Source organism: Bubalus bubalis, chromosome 2, assembly GCF_019923935.1.
Source record: "Bubalus bubalis isolate 160015118507 breed Murrah chromosome 2, NDDB_SH_1, whole genome shotgun sequence".
Taxonomy (NCBI): Eukaryota; Metazoa; Chordata; class Mammalia; order Artiodactyla; family Bovidae; genus Bubalus; species Bubalus bubalis.
In genome coordinates this window covers 186,256,597-186,270,960 of record NC_059158.1, presented here as the reverse complement: position 1 = coordinate 186,270,960, position 14,364 = coordinate 186,256,597, and the positions used below count along the sequence as shown (strand labels likewise).

Sequence of the window (14,364 nt, the reverse complement as noted above, 5' to 3'; positions counted from 1 at the left end):
GGTAGACAGGGACCACCCCCTTGCAGCCTGGGGTTAGGGGAGGGCTGCCAAGGGCTGTGTCCAGGGTCCTGTTTTTGCTCACTGTTTCTGAGCATCCAACAGCCTCAGGAAGTAGGTGTTCGTATTCCCTTTGTGGGCGTTCGTGCTAAAGTCGCTTCAGTCGTGTCCAGCCCTATGCGACCCCATGTACTGCAGCCCGCCAGGCTCCTCTGTCCATGGGATTCTCCAGGCAAGAATACTGGAGTGGGTTGCCATTTTCTCCTCCAGGGGATCTTCCAGGGCTCAAACCTGCGTCTCCTGTGACTCTTGCATTGCAGGAGGATTCTCTACCGCTGAGCCACGGGGGAAGCCCCAGTATTCCCTTTACAGCTAAGGAAACTGAGGCTCAAAGAAGCTCATTGGCTCAGCCTCTGCCACCAGAGCCTGCGTGTCCCCATTGAACCGAGCTGCCTCAGAGCGCTAGGGGTGCTGGGGGGGGAGGGGCAGAGCGGGGTCCATCCAGAAGGCTACGAGGAGCAGGAGGGGCCTCCTGTAGCCAGTCCCTCTGAGAGCCCCTTGGGAGGTCCTGGTCACTGGTGCCAAATCTTTCCCCCCCACCTTCCTTGCGATTTCAGGTTTATTTCAAGCGAGACGGGGAACCCATCGACGCAGTGCCCCTGTTGGAGCCGCCGGCGGCCAGCTCTGGTCCCCTCCAGGACAGCAGGCCCTTCCGCAGCCTCCTGCACCGTGACCTGGATGAGACCAAGATGCAGAGGTCACTGTCCCTGCTGGACGCTGAGACCCGGGGCGGGCGTCCCTTCACGGAGCGCCCCTCCCGCAGCCTGACCCCAGATCCCAGCAGCATCATCCAGCCGACCACTGAGAGCATCCCGGAGACGGTGGTGAGCCGTGAGTTCCCCCGCTGGGTGCACAGCTCCGAGCCCGTCTACTTCCTGCGGCACAGCCACACCCCAGGCAGCGACGGCACGGTGGAGGTGCGAGCCCTGCTCACCTGGACGCTCAACCCACAGATCGACAACGAGGCCCTCTTCAGCTGCGAGGTCAAGCACCCAGCGCTGTCGATGCCCATGCAGGCCGAGGTCACGCTGGGTGAGGCCCGCTGGGAGCCCCTCTGCAGCGTCCCCTCCCTGCAGAGCCAGGCAGTGGGGAGCCTTGGAACAGGGCGGTGGGCTGCCGGCCACCCTGGAGATGGGGAGAAGATGGAGCAAGCCGGGGTTTGGGTCGGGCACGGAGGTCAGGGTCAGGCTCTTTGGGAGGTTTGCTGAGCTGGGTTGGAGGACATGGGAGGCTACGGGGAGGTCTGGGGAGTCTGGTCCAACAGGACCAGGATTTTGGAAGCCTCGGGAGTTTGCTATATCAGTGTTAGGAACAGGGGGTTTTCAAGGTTGAAGATGGGTGGAAGGTGCCAGTCCCAGGGAAGTTTGCTGTGCAAGTGAAGGATACACAGGAGTTGGGACTCATAAGATAGGGTTGCTGAGTCAGGTCAGGGAAAGATGAGGACATGGAGGCAACAAGGGGGTTTTCTCAATTGAATAAGAGACCCACGAGCCCAGGGAAGAGTTACCAGACACGGATCATGAGTGTGGCGGGTCGCAAGCTGGTCGGATCAGGGTCAGGACTGCTAGCAGTTATGGAAGCTTGGCCAGCAGGGGGCGGGGAATGTACCCGCTGTGGGAGGGCACCGCTCTGGCTGGGCACCATGGAAACCCTGCCACCTGCAGGGATATGGGAAGTGGCTCAACCAGGGAACCGGATGCCCAGGGTCAGCTCAGCCTGAGAATCTAGTCCCCAGCCGGGACCTGCTTCCTCTTCCCGCAGAGCACCAGCTTGGCCTCACCCCAGAGCAGCTCCCTAAGATCTGATCCATTTCCCCTTATCCATCTCCCAGCTTAGTAGCGGCAGGAGAAGCAACGTGTGGAATCTTCTCTAGAAATATGAGACCCTTCAAGCCAGCGTTTGTATTGACTAGGGTGGGGTAGGGCAGGGAGATGGCCTCAATGACCCTGTACTGGTCCCCTCTGCCCACAACACTCTGGACCTGACTTTCAGCACCCAGCAGCTCAACTCGCAGCCTAAGGAGCCTGGGCTTGTCCCTGCAGCTCCCCCAGTGCTGAGAAGTTGCCTGGAAACACTCGCAGCCCCCAGCCCGGACCCCCCACGACAGGGACAGAGAACAGTGACTGCTGGCGGCTGAGACCCCAGCCTGTGCCCGGCGGGCAGCGGTGGCAGGCGGCGTCCAAAGGGCATCTCTGCTTTCAGCTGGCCCACCAGAAAACCCAGCAGCAACTCTGCAGCAGACACCAAGAGAAAGGTGTACATGCACACCTATTATGCGCCAGGAACATATGCCAGGGTCCTCTCATCCACCCTTCACAGGCAGTTTACCATGCAGGCCCATTTTACAGGTGAGCAAAACTGAGCCTCGCTTTGGTGGGATCCCTTCCTTTGAGCCACCAACTTATAAGCAGCAGAGCTGGAATTTCCAGCCATTCTGTTAGTGCCTTCTCCACTTCCCCCTATGCCAGCCACTGAACCTACCAGCCCCAGAACTGGGCACCCTTGCTGGCTATGGGTTAGTTCTCTGAGGACCCATAAAAAAGTCCCTTTGATTCCCAGAGGCCACTTGCCCACACAGAAAATGACCATAACGGCTAACTAGCATTTACTGAACACCTACCGCATACCACAGACTGTCGCTTTCCTCGTACAAACCCAGCAGATACCCCGATTGTTAACCCCCGTGGTCACTGAATGAGGTTAGGGCTATAGCAGTGTCCCATAGCGCAGAGGAGGCAACTGAGACCCACGAGGTGAAGTGCGCTGTCCTCGGTGAGTGGGGCAGGGGCAGCTCCGGCGTGTTTTGCCCCTAGCCGCCACTCACTGAGCTGCCTCGGGCGTCTGCTGTCACGGCACCTGCCCTGTGAGTACCATTTGCTCTTCATGCCAGGGAAACTCGGCGAGCACCCGCTGTGGGCAGGCCCTGTGTCGGGCGCCAGTGTCTCTCCCACACAGAGCATGCCCAGACCCCTCTCCCAGCCTTCCCACTTTGCCAGGCAGCCCCACCCCCCGTTTCTCTGGACCCTCCACCCTTCCCTGAGTGCTTTCTTGTATTTGAGCCTCCCTGTCCGCAAGATACAGTCTACTTCCAGGCTGGGAGTCAGAGCAGCCTCAACCCCTCATCAGGAGGCTTTATCTGTGGAGGCCACCCCTGGCCTCTCTTACCGAAGCCTTGGCTTCCCACGAGAGGGCTCCCTGGCCCACCCCAAGAGAATGAGAAAGTTGAGAGCAGACGAGGCTTCTGAGCAGCTGGCTTCCATCCCCGTGATGGAGCGGTGCTGCGCCCAGTCTTCCCAACGCCCACCCAAGCCATGTTAGAGCGCTTGCCTGCCCGGCCCTAGGTTCCAGATGGTTCCTGCCTCCACATGGATCCATCTTGACATGCACCCCCAATCATCCTCACCAGAGCAAGAGAAAGGCCCGCTCACAGGCAGTGGACATGACGGACATGGGATTAGGGGACCCGGCAGGGCCACCCAGGGGAAGGGGCCAAATAAGCTGCGTGAGTGAAGAGACCCTCAGGCTGGCTTCCTGTCTCATCTCAACTACTGCCAGTTGGTAGGGTCTCAAGCTTCTTGGGACTCTGAGCCTCATTTCCTGACCTGCTGAGCGGAAAGAGCTCGTGTATGTGTGGGGCGTACCCTGGAACCGGGCTCTGTTCCAGATGCTTTCCCCACAAGATCTCCTTGCAGGGACCCTACGAGGTGACTGAGAGACACCATCAATATCCCCATTTTATAAGCGAGGGGACCCGGCTGGGAGCAGCTCTCCTTGGGTCACCCAGCCAGGTCTGACCCCAGAGGCTATGCTCTTAACCACTGCGCCCTACTGCTCACTGGTGTGGCTGTGGTGAGGAGCCAGGGAGCCAGTGATTATGGCCAGTGGATGGTGGTGTGAGCCAGAGGGGTCCTGAGTGAGGGTCTGCATGTCACACGATCAAGGCATCCTGCACTCTGGCCATGGCGGGGAGAAAGTGTGCTGCAGGAGATGACCTCAGGGCACACGTGCCAATCAGCTGCTCAGGACTTTAAAGGTCAGGCCAGCAAGGGCTGGGGCACGCCTCCCTGTGCTTTCCCTTTGTGTGTGTGTGTGTGTGTGTGTGTGCACGCGCATGTGTGTGTGTGTGTGCGTGCGTGTGCACCAAGCTGCCTCAATCGTGTCCGACTCTGTGACCCTATGGACTGTAGTATTCCCCCTATCAGGGATGCCCCTCAGCTCAGACGCCACTGTCCCCAGGAAGACAGAGGCCTGGTGCTCCTAGAGTCCGTGTCAGGAGACGGCAACTACCTTCTTCCCATTGATCAAACCAGAACGCTTGGAGTCACCCACTTCTCCCCCCTTTCCTCCTACCCCACAGCCAAGCCATCCTTGAAAGTGAAAGCCACTCAGTCATGTCCAACTCTTTGCGACCCCCTGGATTATACAGTCCATGAATTCTCCAGGCCAGAACACTGGAGTGGGTAGACTTTCCCTTCTCCAGGGGATCTTCCTGACCCAGGGATGGAACCCAGGTCTCCCATACTGCAGGCAGATTCTTTACCCCTGAGCCACCAAGGAAGCCCAAGAACACTGGGGTGGGTGGCCTCTCCCTTCTCCCGCGGATCTTCCCGACCCAGGAATTGGGTCAGGGTCACCTGCTCTGCAGGGGATCCTTTATTGAGCGCCCTGGTGGCTCCCCCTCAGAATCGACCCCACCACCACCCCGCCTCATGGTTTCCTGTCCAGCCTCCCCATCTAAGCACCGGCAGTTCACGCTGGATCCGTGCAGCAGCCCCAAACTGGCCTTTCTGCTCCCACTCGGGTCCTTTTCTATCCTCCACCCTGACCGATCTAAAATATAAATCCACATACACACCCACCCAAAACCCTGCAATGGTAGACAGATTGATAGAAGAGAAGACAGTCCAGAAATAGACCCACATACAATGGATTTTTGACAAAGGTCCCCCCAGGCTGTTCAATGGGAAGACAGAACTCTTCTTAACACGTGGGCCTGGAACTACTGGGTACAGTTAAGGAAAAGATGAACCGACCCCTACCTTGCACACACACGATTAATCTGAGATGAGTCACTGACCTAAATGTAAAACCCAGCATCGTAAAAACTTCTAGGGCAAAACACAGGAATATATCTTTGTGACATTGAGGTGGGCGAGGATGTCTTAAAAAGGTCACAAAAAGCACTAAATGCAAATTTGAAAATTGGTGAATTGGACTTAATAAAAATTCAGATCTTCTGCTCCTAAGAAGATACTTTCAAGAAAATGAAATGAGGTGAGATGAAAAAGCAAACTACAAACTAAGAGAAAATACGCTCGACACAGATATATGATGAGGATTTATATCTTGAATATATAAAGAACCACTACAGATCAATAATGACAAATTTTTAAAGAGAGGATATACAAATGGCCAATCAGCATATAAAAAGGTATATAAATAACATCATTAAGGAAATAAAGACTAAAACCTAAGTGAGATACCGTTCACAACGACTAAAACGCCTGCAGTAGAAAGATGGACAGCACCAGATGCTGGCAAGGATGTGGGACAGTAAGAACCTTCACGCCGTGCGGGTGTGTGAGAGCGCTGCTGCTCTGCAAACTGGTAGCTGCTCACAAAGATAAGAAGACTCCTCTCTGCCCTATGACCCAGCAATTTCACTCATAAATACTTCTCCGAGAAAAAGGAAAAAATACGTCCACGAAGACTTGGGGCTTCCCAGGTGGTGCTGGTGGTAAAGGATCCACATGCCAGTGCAGGACTCGAAAGAGACGTGGGTTCGATCCCTAGGTTTGAAAGAGCCCATGGAGGATTCAACGGCAGCCCACTCCAGTACTCTTGCCTGGAGAATCCCATGGACAGAGGAGCCTGGCGGGCTGCAGTCCACGGGGTCTCAGAGTCACCCACGACTGAACACAAAGACTTGGGTGTTCACTTCTCATGAACACAGGAATAAACTCCTAAGACACCGACAACGTGGGTGAAGCTCAGAACATTGCACGGCAGTGTGCACCCCACACGATTCCGTTGTGTGTGTGTGGCAGTGTGCACACTGCACGATTCCATGTGTGTGCGGCAGTTACACACCGCACAATTCCGTTTGTGTGAGCTGCTAGGACATAGAAGCGACCTCTGAGGATAGAAAATGGAGCAGCGTTTACCTGTGGATGGTGGAAACGCACTGGGAGGAGGTCTCAGAGGACCTCTGGGGGGGATGGGAACGTTCTCGAATTTGACTGGGAGAGTGGTTACACAGGTGTTCACATTTAGTAGGGTTTATCAAATTGTGTTCTTAAGAACAGCACATTTCCCTTCTGTGAGCTTCATCACAATTTAAGAATATATGAAAGTCAAACAAAGCAACCCAAAACAGACTGCATCATGTGTAAACTCGCACCCCACGGAGCTCATCTCTCACGCTCTCCTCTGCTCCATCTGCTCCTGCCACAGGGTTCTCCTTACCCTTCCTTGAACATGCCCAGCTCAGGCCCACCGCCATGACTTTGCACTGTCCTTCCTTTCTGCCTGGAATAACCAGATAATCTGAACCCCTCCTTCACTCAGGTCTCTGCTCACATTTTCTACCCAAAGGCTCTTCACTTGAACTCTCTTTCCCGGTGTCGTCTTGGCCCCCTCGAACTCCTTCCCTTGCTTGTTTTCTGACATTGCATTTATCTCCATCTGCAAGTGTATGAGAGGCTTCCCAAGTGGCTCAGTAGTAAAAAGAATCCACTTACCAGTGCAAGGAGATGAAAGAGATGAGGGGGGATCAATGCTTGGGCCGAGAAGATCCCTTGGAGCAGGAAACGGCAACCCACTCCACTATTCTTGCCTGGAGAATCCCATGGACAGAGGAGCCTGAGGGGCTACAGTCCATGGGGTTGCAAAGAGATAGACATGACTGAGTACACACGCATGCAAGTATATGATATGTTTTCTTATTACCTGGATCTTCCACTGGAATTTAAGCTGAATGTGGATAGGGTCTTATTCACACGGTACAGGGCTCAGTGAAGATTAAACAAGCGGTGCATCCCAAGTGCTTCCCATAGTGACAGAGCAAGGACTCGGTGAATACAGACCACTGCTGTTAGTCATTACTGTGTCCCCAACACTGCCCTGCATAGTGGCCAACACAGATTAGGTGTCCAGTAAAGAACCAGATACAGCACATGAGTGAATGAGTGGGTGGGTGAGCGGATTAGCAGGTTTATGGGTAGGTATCTGGACAGATGATGGATGGATAAATGGACGCATGGGGGACATGGTGAAGGGATGAATAATATGATGGAGTGATGAGTGGATGGAGGGATGGACAGAATGAAAGCTTGGAAAGCTGGAGGGATGGATAGAATGAATGCTTGGAAGGCTGGGGGTTGGATGGATGGATGGATGAGTAAGTGGGTGGATGAGTAGGTGGGTGAGTGAGTAGATGACTGTCTTCGTGAAGACCCAGAACTCCCACAGTGAAGGGCCTAGAAGAGCTTTTCCATGAGATTTCACAAGGCTAATATCGCAGCACAATGCTGAGGGAGTAAAGAGAGCAGTTATACAAGCAGGCTCTCATGCACGCCCCTGAGCAGATGCACACCACTTCACATCTCTGTCTTGTCCCTCCCACTCACTGTCATTTTCAGAACAGTTTCTCAAAGAGTGGGGGAGTGGCCTATTCTCCCCATGTACAGGGGAGAAAACTGAGGCCCAACAAGCTGAACCAACTCACGCAAATCACGTAACCAGAGACTGGAAGACAGGCCTCAGTCCTGGGTCTCCAGACTCCCACTCTTTCCACATGTCCAGGAATTGAGAGGAAGGAAATCCCAGCGGCAGAGAACCTTCCTGTGGGTCTTTTCAGCGATGAGTTCTAGGGGCAGGAGAGAGGGCCCAGGACCGGCCTGTCAGGAGCTGCTGAAGGGCGTCAGCGTGCGGTGGAAGGGTGTGCGTGGTGGCCGCTGGCCTCCCAGCAGCTCCTGCTGCAGGTCAGAGGGGCCGCCTGCCACCAAGGCTCTCACTGGCTGCCAGCTGCCAGGGTCAGGCCCGGAGGTATGAGGGCAGAGCAGACCCCCTCACCTACCCACTGCATGCCCCTCAGGCTCCACCCGGGAGCGCAGTGCAGCAGGGGAGGGGTCTGGCTGCCCACATGCAAGCAGCTTCCCGGGCTCTGAGCGCTCTTCTAAAGACCGATGCATGCTCGGGTCCTCTCCGGCCACGTCTTCGCTGTCTGATCTCCTGGGAGCCAGTTAGGTAACCTGCAAAATGAGTTTCATGGCAACTTGCTTCGTAAGCATCAGGATGAGGGCGAGGGCTGGGGACGGTCCTAGAACGGAGTCTAGTGCGTGTCAGGCGCCTGATAAATGTGAGCTCCCTCTCCTGGGGGCCAGGAAGCCCAGGCTGGCCTGAAGCGGGTGGGTGGGGCCTTTAGAAAAGCGGGCAGTTAGGAGACTGACCCAGGAGCTGTCTGCTCCTCCTGCTCACGGGGCGGGGGATGGGGGGCTCTTCTATGCCCCCTGCTGGCTGCAGCGGGACGGTGCCACCCGTGCAGGACATGAAGAGGAGACAGACCCTCCCCCGCAGCGCTCCTCACCTGCAGAGGGACCTTGACCGCGCTTGAGAGTTCATGAAAAAGGCGAGAAAGTGACTCGGCTCCCCCAAGCCGCCCTTGCCTTATGAGGACAATCTCAAGACGGTGGAGGTTTAAATGAGATCATGAATCCTAAGTTGCTTAACCGAATGCCTGGCACTCAGGATGTGCTGGACAAATGCCCTCAAACCCACACCATCTCCCAGCACTCCTAACAGCCCAGCGTGGTGGGCGGGCAAGGGTTGCCGTGGCTGTTCCCATCCTGCATTTGGGGAAACTGGGGAAGGGACTGGTCCGGGGCGCACAGGGACTCCTCTCCTGCATGGTGGACGCAGCAGTGGGAACCGCCCCCGTCTCCCCCATCACTGCGTCCCCTGGCGCGGGCCCAGCTCTTCCCTCTGATGCGTCTCTCTTCCCCATGCGGCCCTTCAGATGTCTTGCTCTTGATTTAATTAACAGTCCTTTGGTGTCATTCTCAGAGAATGAATTTGGCAGTGCCTGGGAGATCACTCGCATCTGCCAGCTGCTCTGAGTTCTTCTCTGAGAGCTCTGAGTGGGAAAGAAAGGTTTCGGGAGCTGGTGGGGCCGATGAGTAAATCCCGGGGCAGCCCCAGAGCCTGGTGACAAAGCTCTTCTCCTGCTGCCACCCCTGGAAGGTGCTTGCAGAGAGAGGCACACAAGCAAGGCACTCCGATCTAAACCCTACCTCTTTCCCTGGCCCAGAAATCTGCAGGGTCTGGCCCAGTCCACACTCCCATTACCCCCGACCTTCAACCTCAGCACCATGGCCTGGCTGTTCCCTCCACCTGGAACCCTTTTCAGGAGCTTCCTCTCAGCTGACATAGCAGCTCGGAGGAGGAGATACTCAGACCCTGACTCCCCACTGGTCCGAGTCTCCACGATGCTATGGCTCTCTGATAAGCTCTTGTTCACGTATTTACTTTGTGTCGAATGTCTCCCTTACTAAAGTGTGAGCTCCGTGTCAGCAGGCATACGCCTCCATCACCACCGTGTCCCCAGCCCTGGCAAGCAGCTGGCTCAGTAATTCCTTGCTGGATGAACGAGTGAGTGATGGAAGGATCTGGCAGACAGAAGCTTGGTGTGAAAGCCACGGGAGGAGAAACTGGCTCTGTGGGTGACTTTGGATAAACCCCTTCGTTACCCCTGGGCTATGGTTTTTCCAGTGTTCATGTATGGATGTGAGAGTTGGACTATAAAGAAAGCTGAGCACTGAAGAATTGATGCTTTTGAACTGTGGTGTTGGAGAAGACTCTTGGGAGTCCCTTGGACTGCAAGGAGACCCAACCAGTCCTCCTAAAGAAGATCAGTCCTGAGTGTTCATTGAAAGGACTGATGTTGAAGCTGCAACTCCAATCCTTTGGCCACCTGATGTGAAGAACTGACTCACTGAAAAGACCCTGATGCTGGGAAAGATTGAGGAGGGCAGGAGGAGAAGGGGACGACAGAGGATGAGATGGTTGGATGGCATCACTGACTCAATGGACATGGGTTTGGGTAAACTCCGGGAGTTAGTGATGGACAGGGAGGCCTGGCGTGCTGCGGTTCATGGGGTCACAGACAGTGGGACACGACTGAGCGACTGGACTGCACTGAAACCCTGGGCTTCAGGTTCCCGATCTAAAACCTGGGAGGATGAACCTAGTGATCTCCGTGGCTCTTCCTGCCCTGATAGTCTCTAGGCCCGCCTTGGGTGCCGTGTCTCCGAAGTTCAGAGACGTTAAGGGGCTTGACAGAAGTGATGCCAGATGGGGAAGAGAATCAGGAGGACACAGACCAGGCCCAAGGAAGGAGACGGCCCCCCCCGTATTTTGGTACCTTCCACTCACTTCCAATCCCGAGATTCCAGGAAAAACAAACAAACAAACAAACCCGCGGGTCAGACTAACCTGGAAGGAAATGCTCTGGGGCAGGAGTGACGATACCCGACGTTTGGCCCTGGTGCTTGCTCACGGTGTGACCTTTGGCAAATTGCTTCCCCTGAGCCTCAGTTACCTCAGCTGTACAATGGGGCGACATGGCAAGACCCCACCTCACAAGCGTTGAGCGCTCATAGGAGTTTGAGTTTCTGCAGTACTGGCTGCTGGGGCAGGCTCCTCCCTGTTTGCTGCTGAGTCATCCCCGACTCCCCTTCCCCCGGGCGTCTCTGATCTGACCCCTTGTCGCACCGGCTGGCGCTCGTCTTCTGCCCGCACTGAGAGTGAACCCCACCAGGGAGGGGGTGTGTTCTGGGTGCCATTAAGTCCCCAGTTCTCAGCCGGGGCTCGGGAACTGCGTGTGTGAGCGCACTGGATGGGAGCCTTCTCTTCCGTTCCCCCGCCCCTCCTTTCCTTGCCGAGTCCCCTCTCCCCCGCGCAAACACACAACCCTCTGACCCGGCCTTTTCCTCCTTTACAGTTGCCCCCAAAGGACCCAAAATCATGATGACGCCCAGCAGAGCCCGGGTCGGGGACACCGTGAGGATCCTGGTGCACGGGTTTCAGGTCAGCCTCGCTCTGAGCAGCTGAGAGGGGGCGGGAGGTGGGCGGGGCCCCGGCGGGAGGTGGGCGGGGCCCAAGCCTCCCTCCCCTTGACCTCCAGCACCGCCAGCGGGCCCCAGTCTCCGAATCTGCATGATGGCAGATGGCTTTGCCCGCCCATCTCCAGCTCAGAGCACCTCAGAGCAGCTCAGAGCACGTGGTCTCGACCTTCTTTTCAGCCCTAGAGTCCTCTTCTTCCCAAGGTTCCCGGCAGCCGCTCCCAACCCGTCGGATGAGAATGTGATACCCGCGCCCCGCCAGGCCCTGCCTCTGGCCCCCTTCCCGATAAGGGTCCTCCTGTGACTCCGCCCTCCCCTGCTCTGGCCAACAGAACGAGGTCTTCCCGGAGCCCATGTTCACGTGGACGCGGGTGGGGAGCCGCCTGCTGGACGGCAGCGCCGAGTTTGACGGGAAGGAGCTGGTGCTGGAACGCGTGCCCGCCGAGCTCAACGGCTCCATGTACCGCTGCATGGCCCAGAACCCGCTGGGCTCCACCGACACGCACACCCGGCTCATCGTGTTCGGTATGCTGTGCCAGACCGGGGTCGGGAGGGCCACCCAGGGCTGGGTGGGGCTGTCCCAAGGAGGTGGGCGCAGCAGGGGCCCGAGTTCCCCAAATTTGCCCCGAGGAGGCGCCCGCGGTGAGGCACTGGAGTGCTGCGGGTGAAACAAAAGCAGCTTTGGAGCTCAGGAGCCCTGGGTTCAAATCTCAGATTTCCCACTCGATGACGGGGCAACCCTGGGCAAGCGGTTCCCCTCCCTCAGTCTCTCCATCTGTAGAATGGGCCAGTACCTCCCAGCCCGCAGACGCCGTGTGCCTGCCCTGAGAGGCGCGGTGACGTGACACTCAGCAGGCGCTGGATAAGGGCCTCCTTTGCCGAGTTCTGAATGCCGTCCATGCTCTAGTTCTCTTTCTGTTCTTCCCGACAGAAAACCCGAATATCCCAAGAGGAACAGAAGACTCCAATGGTAAGTCTCCAACCTCGGAGCTTCTGGCATGAAAGCGCTGGTCCCCCAAACACTCCCTTTGCCTGCGCTTGCCCCTCCCTCAGGCCTTAGGCGCGTGATTGTCCTCTAGTTGGGCAGAGTTTGGGTCAAAGGTCAGGAGTGGGCACTAAAGCCGTTAAGGGGGACCCAGTATCCCTAAGCAGCCAGCAGGGATCTCCAGGGACCAGGTCTTTCTGGGACCAGCTTCCATGACCCCAAGAAGATGCGTTCAACCCTGACCCTGGGGTTGTGGTCTGGGGCCCTTGACCACTTCGCAGGATGCTGGGCACACAGACCAGTGCCTCAGCAGGGTCCTTCATGCTGCCCCTGTCTCCAGGCTGGCCCTGACCTGGAGACCAGCCCGTGGGGCCCGGATACCCTTCCCAGGCCCACAGCCCTCCCCTCCCCACACTGAGCTGACCCCACATTTCATGATGCGTCCCCCCACATTCCTGGTCCCCACTGCAGGGTCCTGGGGGCCCCCAGGGAGCCCAGCCTCAGCCCAGCAGGCCTGGGACAGGGAAGGGATCACACGCAGTCAACTGGGACCGACGGCAGGGCTGGGGCTGGAATCCAGCGCACCCCGGCGCTGAAGGGCAGACTCTCGTCCGGGGCGCTCCGGAGCTCCGTGGTCCCCAGGGCCCACCCCCCCCCCCACGCCCCCGAGAGAGGCAGCGCGGGGCCCCTGCCCTGACGCCGCCCCCTGCACAGGTTCCGCGTCTGGCCCCGCTGGCGTCCGGCTCACCGTGGTGCTCGCCCTGACAGTGGTCCTGGAGCTGACGTGAAGGCGCGGCCTGCACTCCGTCTGGCACTGGCGTCTCTGCGACCGGTTTTCCTTTCTTTTTTAAACTATTTCCAGTCTTGTTCTTAGTCTCTTTCTGTCCATGTCTTGGCTCCTTCGGTCAATTTAATTAATACAGAACACTTTTCCCCACCTCCGTCCGTGGCTCTGTATTCTTCATGGTCTATAGCAGCAACAGGGCGCCTGCCGGCATGCAGCCTTGGGTCAGGCAGTGACAGGGTGACAGACGGCATGCTCTTTCCCGGAGGTGGGGTGGAAGGGCAGCGTCTTGTCTCATCCAAATCCAGGCGTGGGAGGTTGCCCGAGACTCAGGAAATCTAAGCTCCCTCAGGGCCAGGTGTAATAGTCAGCTCTTGCCACAATGACCCTGCATAACAAAGCAACCCAAATCACAGAGGCATGAAATAACAGGTATTAATAATTATGTTCTCAAGGCAAGAATACTGAAGTGGTTTGCCATTCCCTTCTCCAGTGGAAACAGTGTCAGAATTTATTTTGGTGGGGCTCCAAAATCACTGCAGATGGTGATTGCAGCCATGAAATTAAAAGACGCTTACTCTTTGGAAGGAAAGTTATAACCAACCTAGATAGCATATTCAAAAGCAAAGACATTACTTGCCAACAAAGGTCCGTCTAGTCAAGGCTATGATTTTTCCAGTAGTCATGTATGGATGTGAGAGTTGAACTGTGAAGAAAGCTGAGCGCCGAAGAATTGATGGTTTTGAACTATGGTGTTGGAGAAGACTCTTGAGAGTCCCTTGGACTGCAAGGAGATCCAACCAGTCCATTCTGAAGGAGATCAGTCCTGGGTGTTCTTTGGAAGGAATGATGCTAAAGCTGAAACTTCAGTCCTTTGGCCACCTCATGCGAAGAGTTGACTCATTGGAAAAGACTCTGATGCTGGGAGGGATTGGGGGCAGGAGGAGAAGGGGACCACAGAGGATGAGATGGCTGGATGGCATCACCGCCTCAGACGTGAGTTTGAGTGAACTCCGGGAGTTGGTGATGGACAGGGAGGCCTGGCATGCTGCGATTCATGGGGTCCCAAAGAGTTGGACACGACTGAGCAACTGAACTGAACTGAACTGAATAATTATGTTCATGTTCAGGATGAAGTGGTTCAGCTGATCTAGTCTGGATTCTGGAGGAGGAAATGGCAACCCATGGCAGTATTCGTGCCTGGAAAATTCCATGGACAGAGGAGCCTGGTGGGCTACAGTCCATGGGGTCACAAAGAGACAGGACTGAGCACAGCACAGCAGTGTGCATTCAGCTGGGCAGCCCTGCTTCAGGAAAGAGGCTGTCTGGGCTGGATTCCAGGCTTGGGGTTGCACTTGGGTCTCCTCCCTGGGTGTTTGCTCTGGGGCCCGGGCTAAGGAGGTGGTGGCTGATCCTCT

The 14,364-nt window shown here is 56.4% G+C and overlaps 1 protein-coding gene across 1 annotated transcript in view; it reads left to right on the top strand.

Annotated features, from left to right (window-relative positions):
• Nucleotides 1-13,099, top strand: part of IGSF21 (immunoglobin superfamily member 21) — a 281,859-nt gene extending 268,760 nt beyond the window's left edge. The window contains exons 6-10 of the mRNA XM_025278849.3: nt 615-1,089; nt 11,057-11,142; nt 11,510-11,702; nt 12,109-12,147; nt 12,877-13,099. Coding sequence (XP_025134634.1) covers nt 615-1,089; nt 11,057-11,142; nt 11,510-11,702; nt 12,109-12,147; nt 12,877-12,950 — 867 coding nt within the window. The 3' untranslated portion in view covers nt 12,951-13,099. The remainder of the gene's footprint in view (nt 1-614; nt 1,090-11,056; nt 11,143-11,509; nt 11,703-12,108; nt 12,148-12,876) is intronic.
• Nucleotides 13,100-14,364: the final 1,265 nt, after the last annotated feature.